The 15,746-nt window shown below is 35.0% G+C and overlaps 2 protein-coding genes across 3 annotated transcripts in view; both read left to right on the top strand.

The window, feature by feature from the left end:
• The window catches only part of Fstl5 (follistatin like 5), a 586,654-nt gene that overhangs the window by 164,145 nt on the left and 406,763 nt on the right, over nucleotides 1–15,746 (top strand). The window lies entirely within an intron of this gene.
• Nucleotides 1–15,746, top strand: part of LOC116896774 (follistatin-related protein 5-like) — a 366,973-nt gene that overhangs the window by 253,290 nt on the left and 97,937 nt on the right. The window contains exon 3 of one of the 2 annotated variants that reach the window (XM_032898231.1): nucleotides 13,707–13,737. In XM_032898231.1, the coding sequence (XP_032754122.1) occupies nucleotides 13,707–13,737 (31 nt within the window). Of the gene's footprint in view, nucleotides 1–13,703; nucleotides 13,738–15,746 lie in introns of both variants that reach the window. The other variant, XM_032898230.1, reaches the window with a different exon arrangement.

Below are 15,746 nucleotides of genomic sequence, written 5' to 3'. Positions count from 1 at the left end.
GTGAATGATTATCATTTTGCTTTGGTTCATCTACTATGCTTGATGACTTTCTAAACATATATTACCAATTAATTTCTTCCCTTCAAATGGAAAAATTTTTGCTCTGGATTTTAAAAGTTTTTTATGTTGTTAAACACTGATAAGACTTTTAAGGTCAAGAGTATCCATGTAATTCAGAGTCCATAAAACAAAGGTATTTTTTTGTGGTACATAGAAAACTATATTTTATTATATTTGACCTAGTACATAGTGATTGTTTCCAGGTACGGGTAATGGACTTAATTTCAATGCAAATGAACTTATTAACTAAACAATCAAAACTTTTGATGTTTGCAAATAAATGTAAACCCTGTGTCATTATAGATGTATTTCCATAATTGCCATTGGATCCTCTCATCCTCTTAAGTGTCTAACCATTAGACACTTTATTAGATAAATATTTGAAATTTGATCATATGTAATAAAATGATAATTAATATATTATTAGATATAGAGCAGATTAAGTAGATTAATTAATTTCTACCTTGTAAATTTAAGCCTATTTTACATTTTTAATTATTATCTTTTAATAATTGGATACAAAATTACATTCTTCAATTCAATAGCAAGTTCTTTCTCCCTTTTTTGCTTGCATATGACGGACTTAGCATGCATTTATGATAAGAGGAATATTGTCAGAGAACTAAGGTCTTCTTGTCAATATGTACGAAGTCAAAAAAGTCATTAAAAAGCAATATATATATAATTCTGATTATGTTTTCCTCAAAATACTTATAATAAACTATAAGAGATAATGATAATTTTGTGTTTCTTCTTACTATAGAAACAAGAAATTATTTCATACACTATGATCTACTAAAAGTTAATTTTTATGGAACACTATTCAATACTTTATATATTTTTTTATTTTGCTGTAAGACCTCAGACCCATAATACTTTCATAATGTCCTACCTGTGTATGTCTGTATGTCTGTGCCTTTTCTTGCCACTTAACATTGAATTGCGGAGCCAAAGCCTGAGGATTTATAAGTGGAGATTTCAAAATTCTCTAATTTATGTAGTCAACATTCCACTAAAGGCAACAGGCATGATAACAAATGTGTCATTTATGGGAGTAAAGATAATCAAGTAGTAGAGGTTCTGTTTGAGACTAAAGAGCCAAAGAAAGATTTTCTCACAGGACAGTGGAATAGGTATATTATTGAAATGCCAAGAAAATATATTTTAAATAAAATATAGTAAAATTATGATTAAATTAAGTAAAAAACATTTATTATTATATTTTTCTAGCAGTATTTTGTAACAGCTAGATTAAGTAAGTCCTAGGCATTATTTCATACTTACCAATGTGCTTTATTTGAAAGAAACTTTTTTTTTTAGCAGAGAAAGATGAGTTTTATTTAAGTACACTAGACATGTATTAAACGTGAAAGAAACTTTTATAATTAAATTAACTGTATCAACATGTATGTTATTGATATATGGTCAGGAGAGCAGGTAAAATACATGTATTTTTGTATATTAACATGTTGAAATGTTAAAAATTAATGTAGTATCAAATTGATACATGTATATGTTCTGTTAATTCATACTTTAATATTTTGGTGGCATTTGTTATAATACATAATACATAGACATCAAAGTTTTAAGAAGAAATTTAAACTAATTAGCCTACTAGGATAATAATTCTTATGCTATAAATTAAAATGTTGATAATTATTAGTCTTAATTATATTTTTTATTTTGAAAACAGTAAGCTAAGTAAAAAACTCACCAGTGTAGCTTGGTATATGTGGTTATACACCAGTTTTCATAGATCTTTTAGGAGTTTAATACTTATAAAACAACTGTATAACTTAATTTTATGTAGTTGTGAGTTTTGGATACACCTCTTTGGCTCTTAGCAGATAGTATGTAAGCACTGCCCAGGAGTTATCTTGGGGTCCTTGAGTGAAAGACACACACATTAACTTTTTTTTAAATGCCTTTGCAACCTCAAAGGCTGGGTACTCCAAAACCTTTCCCAGCAATTCCAGACCCATCAGGGACCCATCAGTGGCCACTTACATGAAATCTCACATGGCTGGTTGACTTTATCTCTTGCTGTACCTGTGCCCCATTCTTCTACCCTGACTCATGGAGAGTCTCAGTAGTTCTTCTCAGAGTCCTCTATGTGAGACAACTCTATGTGTCCTGCCCCATGCCCAGACATTGGGCTTTGACATCTTTATTGATTGATCAAAAACCATTAGGGACAAAGACCTTTAGCATTTGGACACGTAGATTTCTGATTGAATCAAAGCATTAGAACCAACCTCCAATCATTTTATATTAGCTATTTTATGTTTACTTAATTGCTTTAAAATTTTTCAGAGATTTTTATTTATATCCAAGTGATTTATCTGAATTTATCCTTCCATCTAATTTATTTTGAATGTTTTCATGTCACAAAAATGCTCTCAAAAATAGAAGGTAACATTATCAAGGCTTGGGATAGAATAGATAATAACTAAATTCCCAGGAAAGTTGAATCATTAAATAATTATTAATCAATTTATGACACAAGGATTGTTTTCTACTTTAACCTCTGGTTTATATTTTTATGGTGTCTACATTATACTATTACAGTGCTTTAAATTTTTTCTAAGAAATATTGTAAGACAAAAGAAAAATGAGTTGTGTTCCTCTTAATTGCATTTAATAAGTTTGAAATATACATATTTTAAAAATTGAGTGCCATATCAGAAAATATTTTGAAGCAATATTAATTAAAACTTATTTATATAAACATATATTAATATATTACAGTCCAGCAAAATACAGTGTCAGTGTCTGTTTATCCTATTTGACCTCATATAACATAAGCAATAATTATGCTCCTAAAATCAGCTGGATGAAACCAGTTAGGATTGGTTCAAGAAGGCCAAACCATGAGGTGTGTGATTCTTCTGCTTCTCATGAAATAGAATATTTAAATCACGGTCAGGCTCTTGAAATATGGCGAACCACCTAGCCTTCAACATTGAGCTAACCACTTATCTCGTTATAGAAAGCAATTATTATGTTGAACTAACTCAATCAATTGATAAGCCCTGCATACCTCAGGTTTTCTTTTCCTACATATTGTGTTACAGAAAATGACCATCATTCTATCACATTTTTTCTACACATGCTCTGTATCAATAATAATATAAAATCAGTAACGTTGCTATTTTCTCTACCTTACTTTCTTTCCATTATTTAGATATTTCCAAATTCTACTGTAATAAGTAAAAAATAATAACAACCTAAAGCTAAATGACAACTAGATAAAATGAAACAAGTCTTGTGAACAAAAACCACACAACTCAAGTCATTCTTTACTAGTTGGTTTTTGATGAAATTTTTATCAACATGTACATTTTACAGTATCTTTCTTCTTATTTGAATAATTCCAATATTACATCTAAACCCACAAGAGAAACAAAATAGTATTTTATCCGAAGGCAATGATTCCACGTAGCTCAATAACTCTAATGGGTATTTTTAAGAGATAATTGTACTTGACCTCTGAGAAGAATCTATATAATTGAAAACTTACTTCATAAATAATGCATGAGCTGGGAGCCTATGATTCCTTGTTCTCATGGGTTTTCATCCTAAGTTTCCTATCTCTCCATTCTCTTTCAGTGGATAATTAAACTTTATATTTGTTCCAATTTTGAATACTTAATTCCAGAACATTTGATTTATCTTTCTTTTCTGAATAAAGACTGTGGTGATTTATATAGAAGCTGAAGATTTCAAAAAGTGTGTATTTTCTTGAAATAGTCCCTCAGGAATTCTGGACTTTTAGAATCCTTTTTTCCTGGAACCAGTGTTTCATTGTATCTACCTTGTTTCACTGTGTTTTTAAAGTATTAGGCAGAAATTAGACAGAAAATTGATTTAGTTGCAAATTGGCTGTCAGAGAAAGACTGTTACTTTCCACTATGTCTACAGTAATGTTACCATTTTACAGAAAAGATGAAAAAAAATCCAAGATTATATAGTACAAGATTATAAGTATACATATATTTATTATATATATACTTGTATAAATTGAGTATGTGTATTTGTATATATTGTATATATGTATATGTGTGTATGTATATATATATGTGTGTGTGTGTATGTGTGTGTGTGTATGTAGGTGTGTGTGTGTATGTGTCTATGTGTGTATGTGTATAACCTCATTGCATAATACATGTAAGAGATAAGTTGTTATTTCTTCCTATGAGGACACTTATTTCTCTGGTTGGCATTAGGTCTTTCTTCCATCATGTATCTCTAAGGATCTGTTCATTCTCTGTATTCCATTGTTTCTGGAGTCTGATGTTTAAGCAGATTGCATAACAATGTCTCTCATTTCATCCAGATTTTGTATTGGATCACAATTATTTTATGATGACCAAAGCTTTCAAAGCTTGTAAAGAGATTCAATAAATTTAATTAAAACCATTTCTACTTACAATTTTGATATCTGTGTTTAGATGTCTAATAATGTGGCTGATAAATCACATCTAAGTGTTTATCGTCCCTACTTTGGTCATCATAAAATAAGTAGAAGTTACAACTCCAGCATTCTACATACTCAGACCGTGAGATTCACCTTTATCACCCTTTCTTTTGAAATGTAATAGACCGCAATATATTTTGGATTATATTTTAATGGGTAAATGTAATTGGGTTGTAGGCTTTGTAGGTGGGTGACTGTCCCTATCCTTCTACTTGGAGTACTGCCTGGCTTCAGGAAGTGGCCACTTCAGGATCCTTATTGTAAAACTCTAGGATTCTCAGTTACAGTGTCCCCTTTGACCTTCTGGGGCCTCTCCTAATTCTAAGACTCTGACACATCTTAAAGATTGCCCTATCCCTGGTCCGATTCCCCTTCTTTCTTCCCTCCTCTTCCTACATATTATTTTCCACCCCATCCTCTCCATTCCGATTCTACTTAGTTTTCTCCTTCCATCGAACTCTGATATTTATTTATTATTCTTGTTCTGAGAAACATTCATACATCTTCCCTTGTTCACTCCTTGTTATTTGGCTTCTTTAGATTTGTTGATTGCAGCATGTTTATCCTGCACTTTATGGCTAATATCCACTCATGATATCTGTCCTTTCGGGTCTGGGTTACCTCACTCAGGGTATTGTTTTCTAGTTTCATCCATTTGCCCGAGAAACGTTTGTAGTGGCTGAGTAGTATTCCATTGAATAAATTAACCACATTTTCTGGTTCTATTCTCCAGTAGATAGACATCTAGATTGTTTCCAGTTCTATCTACTGTTCATAGGAGGGGATATGGAGACAAAGTTGGAGTAGAGACTGAAGAAATGGCCATTCAGAGCCTGGCCCACCTCGGTATACAGCCCACATATATGCAGTCACCAAAACTAGACAATATTGATAGAGCCAAGAAGTGGATGCTGACAGGAGCCTGACATAGGTGTCTCCTGAGAGGCTCTGCCAGAGCATAAAAAATACAGAGGTGAATGTTAGCAGCAAACCATTGACCTGCATAAGGGGTCCCTGTTGGAGGAATTAGAGAAAATATTGAATGAGCTGTAGGGACTTGCAATCCCATAATAACAGCAATACCAACCAACCAGAGCTCCCAGAGACTAAACCACTACTCAAAGACTACACGTGGACAGACCCTTGTCTCTAGCTGCATATGTAGCGGAGGATGGCCTTGTTGGGCACCAAAGGGAGAAGAAGGCCCTTGGTCCTGCCAAGTGTGGACACCCCCCCCCCAGTGTAGGGGAATGTCAGGGTGGGGAGGTGGGAAGGGGGAGTGATTGGGGAGGGGGAACACCATTATAGAAGGGGAGGGGGAATGGGATAGAATGCTTATGGCGGGAAAACAGGGAAAGGGAATAACATTTGAAATGTAAATTAAAACATATCCAATATTAAAAAAAAGAAGTAAAAGTATCTATCTAACAAATGTTGCTGGGAAAGTGTAAAAGAATAAAACAAAATCAGATTCCTTCCAAATATAAAAAATGCTAATAAATCAAATAACATTTATTACGAACTGAAAATTTCAAAAATATAGAGAAAAATATTGAACATTTATGGATGTAGACATAAGCATGTGTTTTAATACCACAGCACATAACCTCCCAAATGTACTAAGGGAATCACCTGAAATTCAAAACATTTTCTCAGTCAAAGGAATTATCCAGAATAAAGAAACAGAGTGAGGAATGGAAAAAAAATCTTTGCCTGCTATACAGCACATTATGTTATTATCTATAATATAAGAATATATATAAATTAAATATCATTAAACTTTTCAGATCTTTCAATCAGTAAATGAGTTAGTGAAGTGAACATTCACCTGTAAAAAAATGAAATACCAATAACCCATAAACATGAAAAATATGTAATGTCCTCCATTATCAGAGGAATTAAAATTAAAATAACAATCAAATTTCAACTTACCCTAATCAGAATGGCTGTCCATTAAGAAAAAAAGTAGGTGCAGATGCTATTGTAGGGAAAATAGGAACTGTATGGTGACAGTGGGAATGAAAATTAGTTTAGATACAACAGAAATGTGTAGAAAGATAGTACAAAATTGAAAAATATAACTACCAAACAGTTTGATGTGCACACAGAAATTTAATTCATTACATCACTGACACACTTGTACATCATGTTTATTAAAACATTTTTAAAATAACAATTATATAAAAATTGCCTAAATGTATTATGGGTAAAAGTGTAATCATAAAAATGGTGCAGACACCCGCGGATCCCGGCCCGCAGCAGCTCTCTGCTCCCAGAACCCGTGGGAGAGATACCTTACCGCCTGGTCAGGTGGGCACTCCTGAGGCTGCAGAGCAGAAGAGACCACCAACACTGCCCACCCCTGCCCACATCCCTGGCCCAAGAGGAAACTGTATAAGGCCTCTGGGCTCCCGTGGGAGAGGGCCCAGGTGAGGCAGGAGCCCGGCCTGAGACACCGCCGGAACCGTGAATGGAGTGACCGGAGTTCACACGTGTGCGCTTCCAAACCCCGTGGGAGGGAGAGCTAAACCTTCAGAGAGGCAGACACGCCTCTCTGAAACCAGAAGAGACTGCTCTCTGCACACATTACTGATTCCAGAGGAAAAACACGGAGGCCATCTGGAACCCTGGTGCCGGAGGCCCCGGAAGAGGCGGCATAGATCTTCCTGGTTGCTGCCACATGGAGAGCCTGGGCAGAACCCATGAGCGAACTTGAGCCTCGGGACCACAGGTAAGACTAACTTATCTGCTGCAAGTGACCTGCCTGGTGAACTCAAGGCACAGGTCCACAAGAACAGCTGAAAACCTGTAGAAAGGAAAAACTACAGGCCCGAAAGCAGAACACTCTGTCCCCATAACTGACTGAAAGAGAGGAAAACAGGTCTACAGCACTCCTGACACACAGGCCTATAGGACAGTTTAGCCACTGTCAGAAATAGCAGAACAAAGTAACACTAGAGATAATTTGATGGCGAGAGGCAAGCGCAGGAACCCAAGCAACAGAAACCAAGACTACATGGCACCACCGGAGCCCAATTCTCCCATCAAAACAAACATGGAATATCCAAACACACCAGAAAAGCAAGATCTAGATTCAAAATCATATATGACCATGATGCTGGAGAACTTCAAGAAAGACATGATGAACTACCTTAGAGAACAAGTAGAAGCCCATAGAGAGGAGACACAAAAATCCTGAAAGAATTCCAGGAAAACACAATCAAACAGTGGAAGGAATTAAAATGGAAATAGAAGCAATCAAGAAAAGAACACAGGAAACAACCCTGGATATAGAAAACCAAAAGAAGAGACAAGGAGCTGTAGACACAAGCTTTACCAACAGAATACAAGAGATGGAAGAGAGAATCTCAGGAGCAGAAGATTCCATAGAAATCATTGACTCAACTGTCAAAGATAATGTAAAGCGGAAAAAGCTACTGGTCCAAAACATACAGGAAATCCAGGACTCAATGAGAAGATCAAACCTAAGGATAATAGGTATAGAAGAGAGTGAAGACTCCCAGCTCAAAGGACCAGTACATATCTTCAACAAAATCATAGAAGAAAACTTCCTAACCTAAAAAGAGATACCCATAGGCATACAAGAAGCCTACAGAACTCCAAATAGATTGGACCAGAAAAGAAACACCTCCGTCACATAATAGTCAAAACACCAAACGCACAAAATAAAGAAAAAGAATATTAAAAGCAGTAAGGGAAAAGGTCAAGTAACATATAAAGGCAGACCTATCAGAATCACACCAGACTTTTTGCCAGAAACTATGAAGGCCAGAAGATCCTGTACTGATGTCATACAGACCCTAAGAGAACACAAATGCCAGCCCAGGCTACTGTATCCTGCAAAACTCTCAATTAACATAGATGGATAAACCAAGATATTCCATGAAAAAACCAAATTTACACAATATCTCTCTACAAATCCAGCGCTACAAAGGATAATAAATGGTAAAGCCCAACATAAGGAGGCAAGCTATACCCAAGAAGAGGCAAGAAACTAATCGTCTTGGCAACAAAACAAAGAGAAGAAAAGCACACAAACATAACACATCCAAGTATGAATATAACAGGAAGCAATAATCACTATTCCTTAATATCTCTCAACATCAATGGCCTCAACTCCCCAATAAAAAGACATAGATTAACAAACTGGATACGCAACGAGGACCCTGCATTCTGCTGCCTACAGGAAACACACCTCAGAGACAAAGACAGACACTACCTCAGAGTGAAAGGCTGGAAAACAACTTTCCAGGCAAATGGTTGGAAGAAGCAAGCTGGAGTAGCCATTCTAATATCAGATAAAATCAATTTTCAACTAAAAGTCATCAAAAAAGATAAGGAAGGACACTTTATATCTATCAAAGGAAAAATCCACCAAGATGAACTCTCAATCCTAAATATCTATGCCCCAAATACAAGGGTACCTACATACGTAAAAGAAACCTTACTAAAGCTCAAAACACATATTGCACCTCACACAATAATAGTAGGAGACTTCAACACCCCACTCTCATCAATGGACAGATCATGGAAACAGAAATTAAACAGAGACGTAGACAGACTAAGAGAAGTCATGAGCCAAATGGACTTAACGGATATTTATAGAACGTTCTACCCTAATGCAAAAGGATATACCTTCTTCTCAGCTCCTCATGGTACTTTCTCCAAAATTGACCATATAATTGGTCAAAAAACGGGCCTCAACAGGTACAGAAAGATAGAAATAATCCCATGCGTGCTATCGGACCACCACGGCCTAAAGCTGGTCTTCAATAACAATAAGGGAAGAATGCCCACATATACGTGGAAATTGAACAATGCTCTACTCAATGATAACCTGGTCAAGGAAGAAATAAAGAAAGAAATTAACAACTTTTTAGAATTTAATGAAAATGAAGGTACAACATACCCAAACTTATGGGACACGATGAAAGCTGTGCTAAGAGGAAAACTCATAGCGCTGAGTGCCTGCAGAAAGAAACAGGAAAGAGCATACGTCAGCAGCTTGACAGCACACCTAAAAGCTCTAGAACAAAAAGAAGCAAATACACCCAGGAGGAGTAGAAGGCAGGAAATAATCAAACTCAGAGCTGAAATCAACCAAGTAGAAACAAAAAGGACCATAGAAAGAATCAACAGAACCAAAAGTTGGTTCTTTGAGAAAATCAACAAGATAGATAAACCCTTAGCCAGACTAACGGGAGGACACAGAGAGCATGTTCAAATTAACAAAATCAGAAATGAAAAGGGAGACATAACTACAGATTCAGAGGAAATTCAAAAAATCATCAGATCTTATTATAAAAGCCTATACTCAACAAAACTTGAAAATCTGCAGGAAATGGACAATTTCCTAGACAGATACCAGGTACCGAAGTTAAGTCAGGAACAGATAAACCAGTTAAACAACCCCATAACTCCTAAGGAAATAGAAGCAGTCATTAAAGGTCTCCCAACCAAAAAGAGCCCAGGTCCAGACGGGTTTAGTGCAGAATTCTATCAGACCTTCATAGAAGACCTCGTACCAATATTATCCAAACTATTCCACAAAATTGAAACAGATGGAGCACTACCGAACTCCTTCTATGAAGCCACAATTACTCTTATACCTAAACCACACAAAGACCCAACAAAGAAAGAGAACTTCAGACCAATTTCCCTTATGAACATCGACACAAAAATACTCAACAAAATTCTGGCAAACCGAATCCAAGAGCACATCAAAACAATAATCCACCATGATCAAGTAGGCTTCATCCCAGGCATGCAGGGATGGTTTAATATACGGAAAACCATCAACGTGATCCATTATATAAACAAACTGAAAGAACAAAACCACATGATCCTTTCATTAGATGCTGAGAAAGCATTTGACAAAATTCAACACCCCTTCATGATAAAAGTCCTGGAAAGAATAGGAATCCAAGGACCATACCTAAACATAGTAAAAGCCATATACAGCAAACCAGTGGCTAACATTAAACTAAATGGAGAGAAACTTGAAGCAATCCCACTAAAATCAGGGACTAGACAAGGCTGCCCACTCTCTCCCTACTTATTCAATATAGTTCTTGAAGTTCTAGCCAGAGAAATCAGACAACAAAAGGAGGTCAAGGGATACAGATCGGAAAAGAAGAAGTCAAAATATCACTATTTGCAGATGATATGATAGTATATTTAAGTGATCCCAAAAGTTCCACCAGAGAACTACTAAAGCTGATAAACAACTTCAGCAAAGTGGCTGGGTATAAAATTAACTCAAATAAATCAGTAGCCTTCCTCTACACAAAAGAGAAACAAGCGAGAAAGAAATTAGGGAAACGACACCCTTCATAATAGACCCAAATAATATAAAAGTACCTCGTGTGACTTTAACCAAGCAAGTAAAAAAGATTTGTACAACAAGAACTTCAAGACTCTGAAGAAAGAAATTGAAGAAGACCTCAGAAGATGGAAAGATCTCCCATGCTCATGGATTGGCAGGATTAATATAGTAAAAATGTCCATTTTACCAAAAGCGATCTACAGATTCAATGCAATCCCCATCAAAATACCAATCCAATTCTTCAAAGAGTTAGACAGAACAATTTGCAAATTCATCTGGAATAACAAAAAACCCAGGATAGCTAAAACTATCCTCAACAATAAAAGGACTTCAGGGGGAATCGCTATCCCTGAACTCAAGCAGTATTACAGAGCAATAGTGATAAAAACTGCATGGTATTGGTACAGAGACAGACAGATAGACCAATGGAATAGAATTGAAGACCCAGAAATGAACCCACACACCTATGGTCACTTGATTTTTGACAAAGGAGCCAAAACCATCCAATGGAAAAAAGATAGCATTTTCAGCAAATGGGGCTGGTTCAACTGGAGGTCAACATGTAGAAGAATGCAGATCGATCCATGCTTATCACCCTGTACAAAGCTTAAGTCCAAGTGGATCAAGGACCTCCACATCAAACCAGACACACTCAAACTAATAGAAGAAAAACTAGGAAGCATCTGGAACACATGGGCACTGGAAAAAATTTCCTGAACAAAACACCAATGGCTTATGCTCTAAGATCAAGAATCGACAAATGGGATCTCATAAAACTACAAAGCTTCTGTAAGGCAAAGGATACTGTGGTCAGGACAAAACGGCAACCAACAGATTGGGAAAAGATCTTTACCAATCCTACAACAGATAGAGGCCTTATATCCAAAATATACAAAGAACTCAAAAAGTTAGACCGCAGGGGAGACAAATAACCCTATTAAAAATGGGGTTCAGAGCTAAACAAAGAATTCACAGCTGAGGAATGCCGAATGGCTGAGAAACACCTAAAGAAATGTTCAACATCTTTAGTCATCAGGGAAATGCAAATCAAAACAACCCTGAGATTTCACCTCACACCAGTGAGAATGGCTAAGATCAAAAACTCAGGTGACAGCAAATGCTGGCGAGGATGCGGAGAAAGAGGAACACTCCTCCATTGTTGGTGGGGTTGCAGACTGGTACAACCATTCTGGAAATCAGTCTGGAGGTTTCTCAGAAAATTGGACATTGAACTGCCTGAGGATCCAGCTATACCTCTCTTGGGCATATACCCAAAAGATGCCCCAACATACAAAAAAGACACGTGCTCCACTATGTTCATCGCAGCCTTATTTATAATAGCCAGAAGCTGGAAAGAACCCAGATGCCCTTCAACAGAGGAATGGATACAGAAAATGTGGTACATCTACACAATGGAATATTACTCAGCTATCAAAAACAACGACTTTATGAAATTCGTAGGCAAATGGTTGGACCTGGAAAATATCATCCTGAGTGAGCTAACCCATAAGGAAGGGGGGGAGGGAAGGGGATGTTTGCCCGGAAACCGGGAAAGGGAATAACACTCGAAATGTACATAAGAAATACTCAAGTTAATAAAAAAAAAATGGTGCAGTGTAAATTTCCAATAGAGTTTTCTAGAGCCATAAGGAGAAATGCAATTATGTTGTTTGTAAGACCATGAATGCCATTGGATAGTGTAATACTGAGTCTAATGAAGCAGGTACAGGAAGATAAATGCTACTAGTTTTCTTTCAGTTTTGGTTTCAATATTTTATATATATAAGAATTCATTTTGGTGTGCAAAATAAACCTAGAAGCAAGACTGTACCAGAGAAATAAATAGAGATAGCAGGAGTGAAGAGAAGAAATTTGGGTGAATGAGGTCAAAGTATATGTCATTCTTTCATACAATTATATAGATGAAATAATCCATATGTAAAATAGCTGATGGGAAGTGATGGTAAAAGTACATGTATATCAATATCGATATGAAATTTAGTATATAATATTCTTTCAGATTGACAGTATGAGTCAATTGAACCTCTATATATGTATAACTTCTCAATGGACTTTTTAATGCGTTGGAAAGGTTGGATTAATGGTTGCAACAACATAAGATTTTGACGGAAAAATTGACTGGTATTAATTTAACGTTATATTATATGTCTATTTCATCTTTGAAATTTTATTTGGTATATGTTTTAAAATTATTTTAGGTGAGATCTTGAAATTTTAGGAAGACTAAACTGTGCCTGAATCCTAACTGAGAAGTTACAGATTACACAATATCTAATTTAAAACATGAAAAAAAAATCTAACTATTTTGAGGTTATTTTGTGACTAGTAAGGAGGATGCCATGTTAATGTACATGTTTGACTGTAGCAAACATGAAAAAGATATTGTCAGTATTAGCAATAAAATAAGACCAGTGCTAATTTAAACAGAAGAAGGTCTTGTATATCACTACAATGAGAGTTTTCACTTTATCTATTCTTAAATATTTACTATTGCCAATAATTTATAATTAATATTGATTTGAAAATATTAATATCTATTGAGATTAAATGGAATGAGAACTACAAAGGCATGATTAACTATTACACATTAGCCACTTATTTATCTGTAATATATGCATGGGTTTCTTACAGAAATATGTCCACCAAGAGTTATTCTTAATTTTGATAGATAATTTCCAGAAGTATGTTTTGAGATATATGTATAATAAGTATCTGACACATAATCAGGATAAAAATTGTATCAGCATATTAGTAATATATTCACTTAAAAACTTTGACCTATTTCTGTTTTCATTTCAGCAGGAAAAAAGTCAAGAAAGTTCAAGAATCAAAGGTAAGAAAGGAATATTTTAAAATAATTTTTCAAAGGTTTAATAGAAATTTATGTAATACCATCTTGAAAATAGTCAGACTAGTATAATTCACAATCTGCATTGTAAATCTAAAATGATTTTAGACTCTGGAGACTCTGTGTGACCAGCACACTTCTCTTTTGAGAGAATTTTTGTTCCAAGGATGGTCCAGATGAAATCACTCTCCCAAACATTGTTGCTAGGATTTAATGTTTTGTCACATCTATACATAGATAAATGATCCTTTTTAAAGTACATTCTATAAGAAACTCAGTATAGGCTCACTGTTATCTTACTTTACTTATCTGTAAAATAGTAGTGACATTTGCTAATGTTTTTATGTCGATAATATGGCATGAAATGTCTCTAATAAGAAAAGGGAAACTCTGGAAACTCCTGAGATGACAATTATATTAAATAAATTTAGTTTGGGCAATAGGAAGCATGGCATATTTTTTTCTCTGAAATTATACATATTTATCTTCAACATAGTAATGCTAGATTTGAGGTGCACATTTTTGATTTTCAAGTAGGAATTTCTGTTTTAAGATGTGCTGTTTGATATGTATTCAAACGACATGAATTTCTGACACACTGATTGCGCATTTTCCTTGCCCATGAAGGGCTCCAGTGTATTTGGTTAACATTAAATCACATTTGTAACTCTGATCTTGAAGCAGAAATAAGTTTAGCGAAACATTCTTCTTGATGTTTTATTACCCTGGACATACAAATCACACCCTCTCAAGTAGAAATTATGCTTTGCAACTATTGTCTGGGAATATGTTTTAACAGTGTAATAAAATTTTTGAGATGTTTGCCAGACCTTCCCCGTTCTTAGCTGTCATATGATTCAAAATTCACACACACTAGATGTATTATTTTTAATTACTGACTTGTATGTAAATGAGCGATGGAATCTGACACCAGCACTTGCTTATTTCTCCTAGACTGCTGGTTTTTGGGGATTTGGGAATAATGTCATCTTCCAAAGAATAGGTTTTAAACTATCAATGTTAAACAAAAATAAACAACACAGCATGCAGCCATAGGTTATTAAGAACTGTTAAACAATTTGGAAAATTGTATGTCTTTTTTTAGAAAATAATCATTGTAATTTATGTTAAAATTTTTATAATTTATTTTCATTTAGTGATTTTGTGAACTTCCTGTGTGATGGCTAATCTCATTTTTCCAAACAAGTTTATTACATAGAATTAAGTCCAGAGAAAGGCTTTAATTTAATTTCCTGCATTTGTGCCTGGTTTGGCTCATAACAAGAACCCTAACTTAATGATTCTTAATGTTTCCAGTGCTCCTCAATGTACAAATTTTAAATCAGTCAAACGAGACTTGATCCGTACTCTTTCAACTATGTAGAAATAAATTTTGAAAGACATATAAAATTTTAATTGTGAAACAGGTTAATATTTTAGGATATAATTTTCCTTTGAAATATCCTGGAAAATAATATTTTTACATCTTCTAAAATTATGTGTTTATATGATTTAACCAAGAAAAAACATTTAATTGAATTGTAAATGATTTTAGTGTATACTTGTTCTTTTCTTTTTTTGTTTCTCTTCACCTATCTCTCTTCACATATGTCTGGATAAATTTCTGTATACCATGAACAGGTAGGTTTCCATACAGGTCAGAGAGGGCATCTGATCCCCTGGACCTGATGTTTCGGGAGGTTTTGAACTGCCCAGTGTGGGTGCTGGGAATTGATCTCAGGTTCTCTACAAAAACAAGTGTTTTTCCGCTGTTGAGCCATCTATCCAGTACCCAAATTCATTTCAAGATATCGTGTTAAACATGGAACTCACTCAGCTAGACTGACTGGCCAGAAAGATCTACGTATCCCCCTGTCTCCACCTCCCTAGTGTTTGGATTATGTGATCGAGCCACCATGCCTAGATTTTTTTAACTAATTTTTAATTTTAATTTTATTGGATATTTTATGTATTTCTTTGTACAATTTCTTTTT

This window comes from Rattus rattus, chromosome 3 (genome assembly GCF_011064425.1).
Source record: "Rattus rattus isolate New Zealand chromosome 3, Rrattus_CSIRO_v1, whole genome shotgun sequence".
Lineage (NCBI taxonomy): Eukaryota > Metazoa > Chordata > Mammalia > Rodentia > Muridae > Rattus > Rattus rattus.
This window is presented reverse-complemented; position numbering and strand designations above follow the sequence as displayed.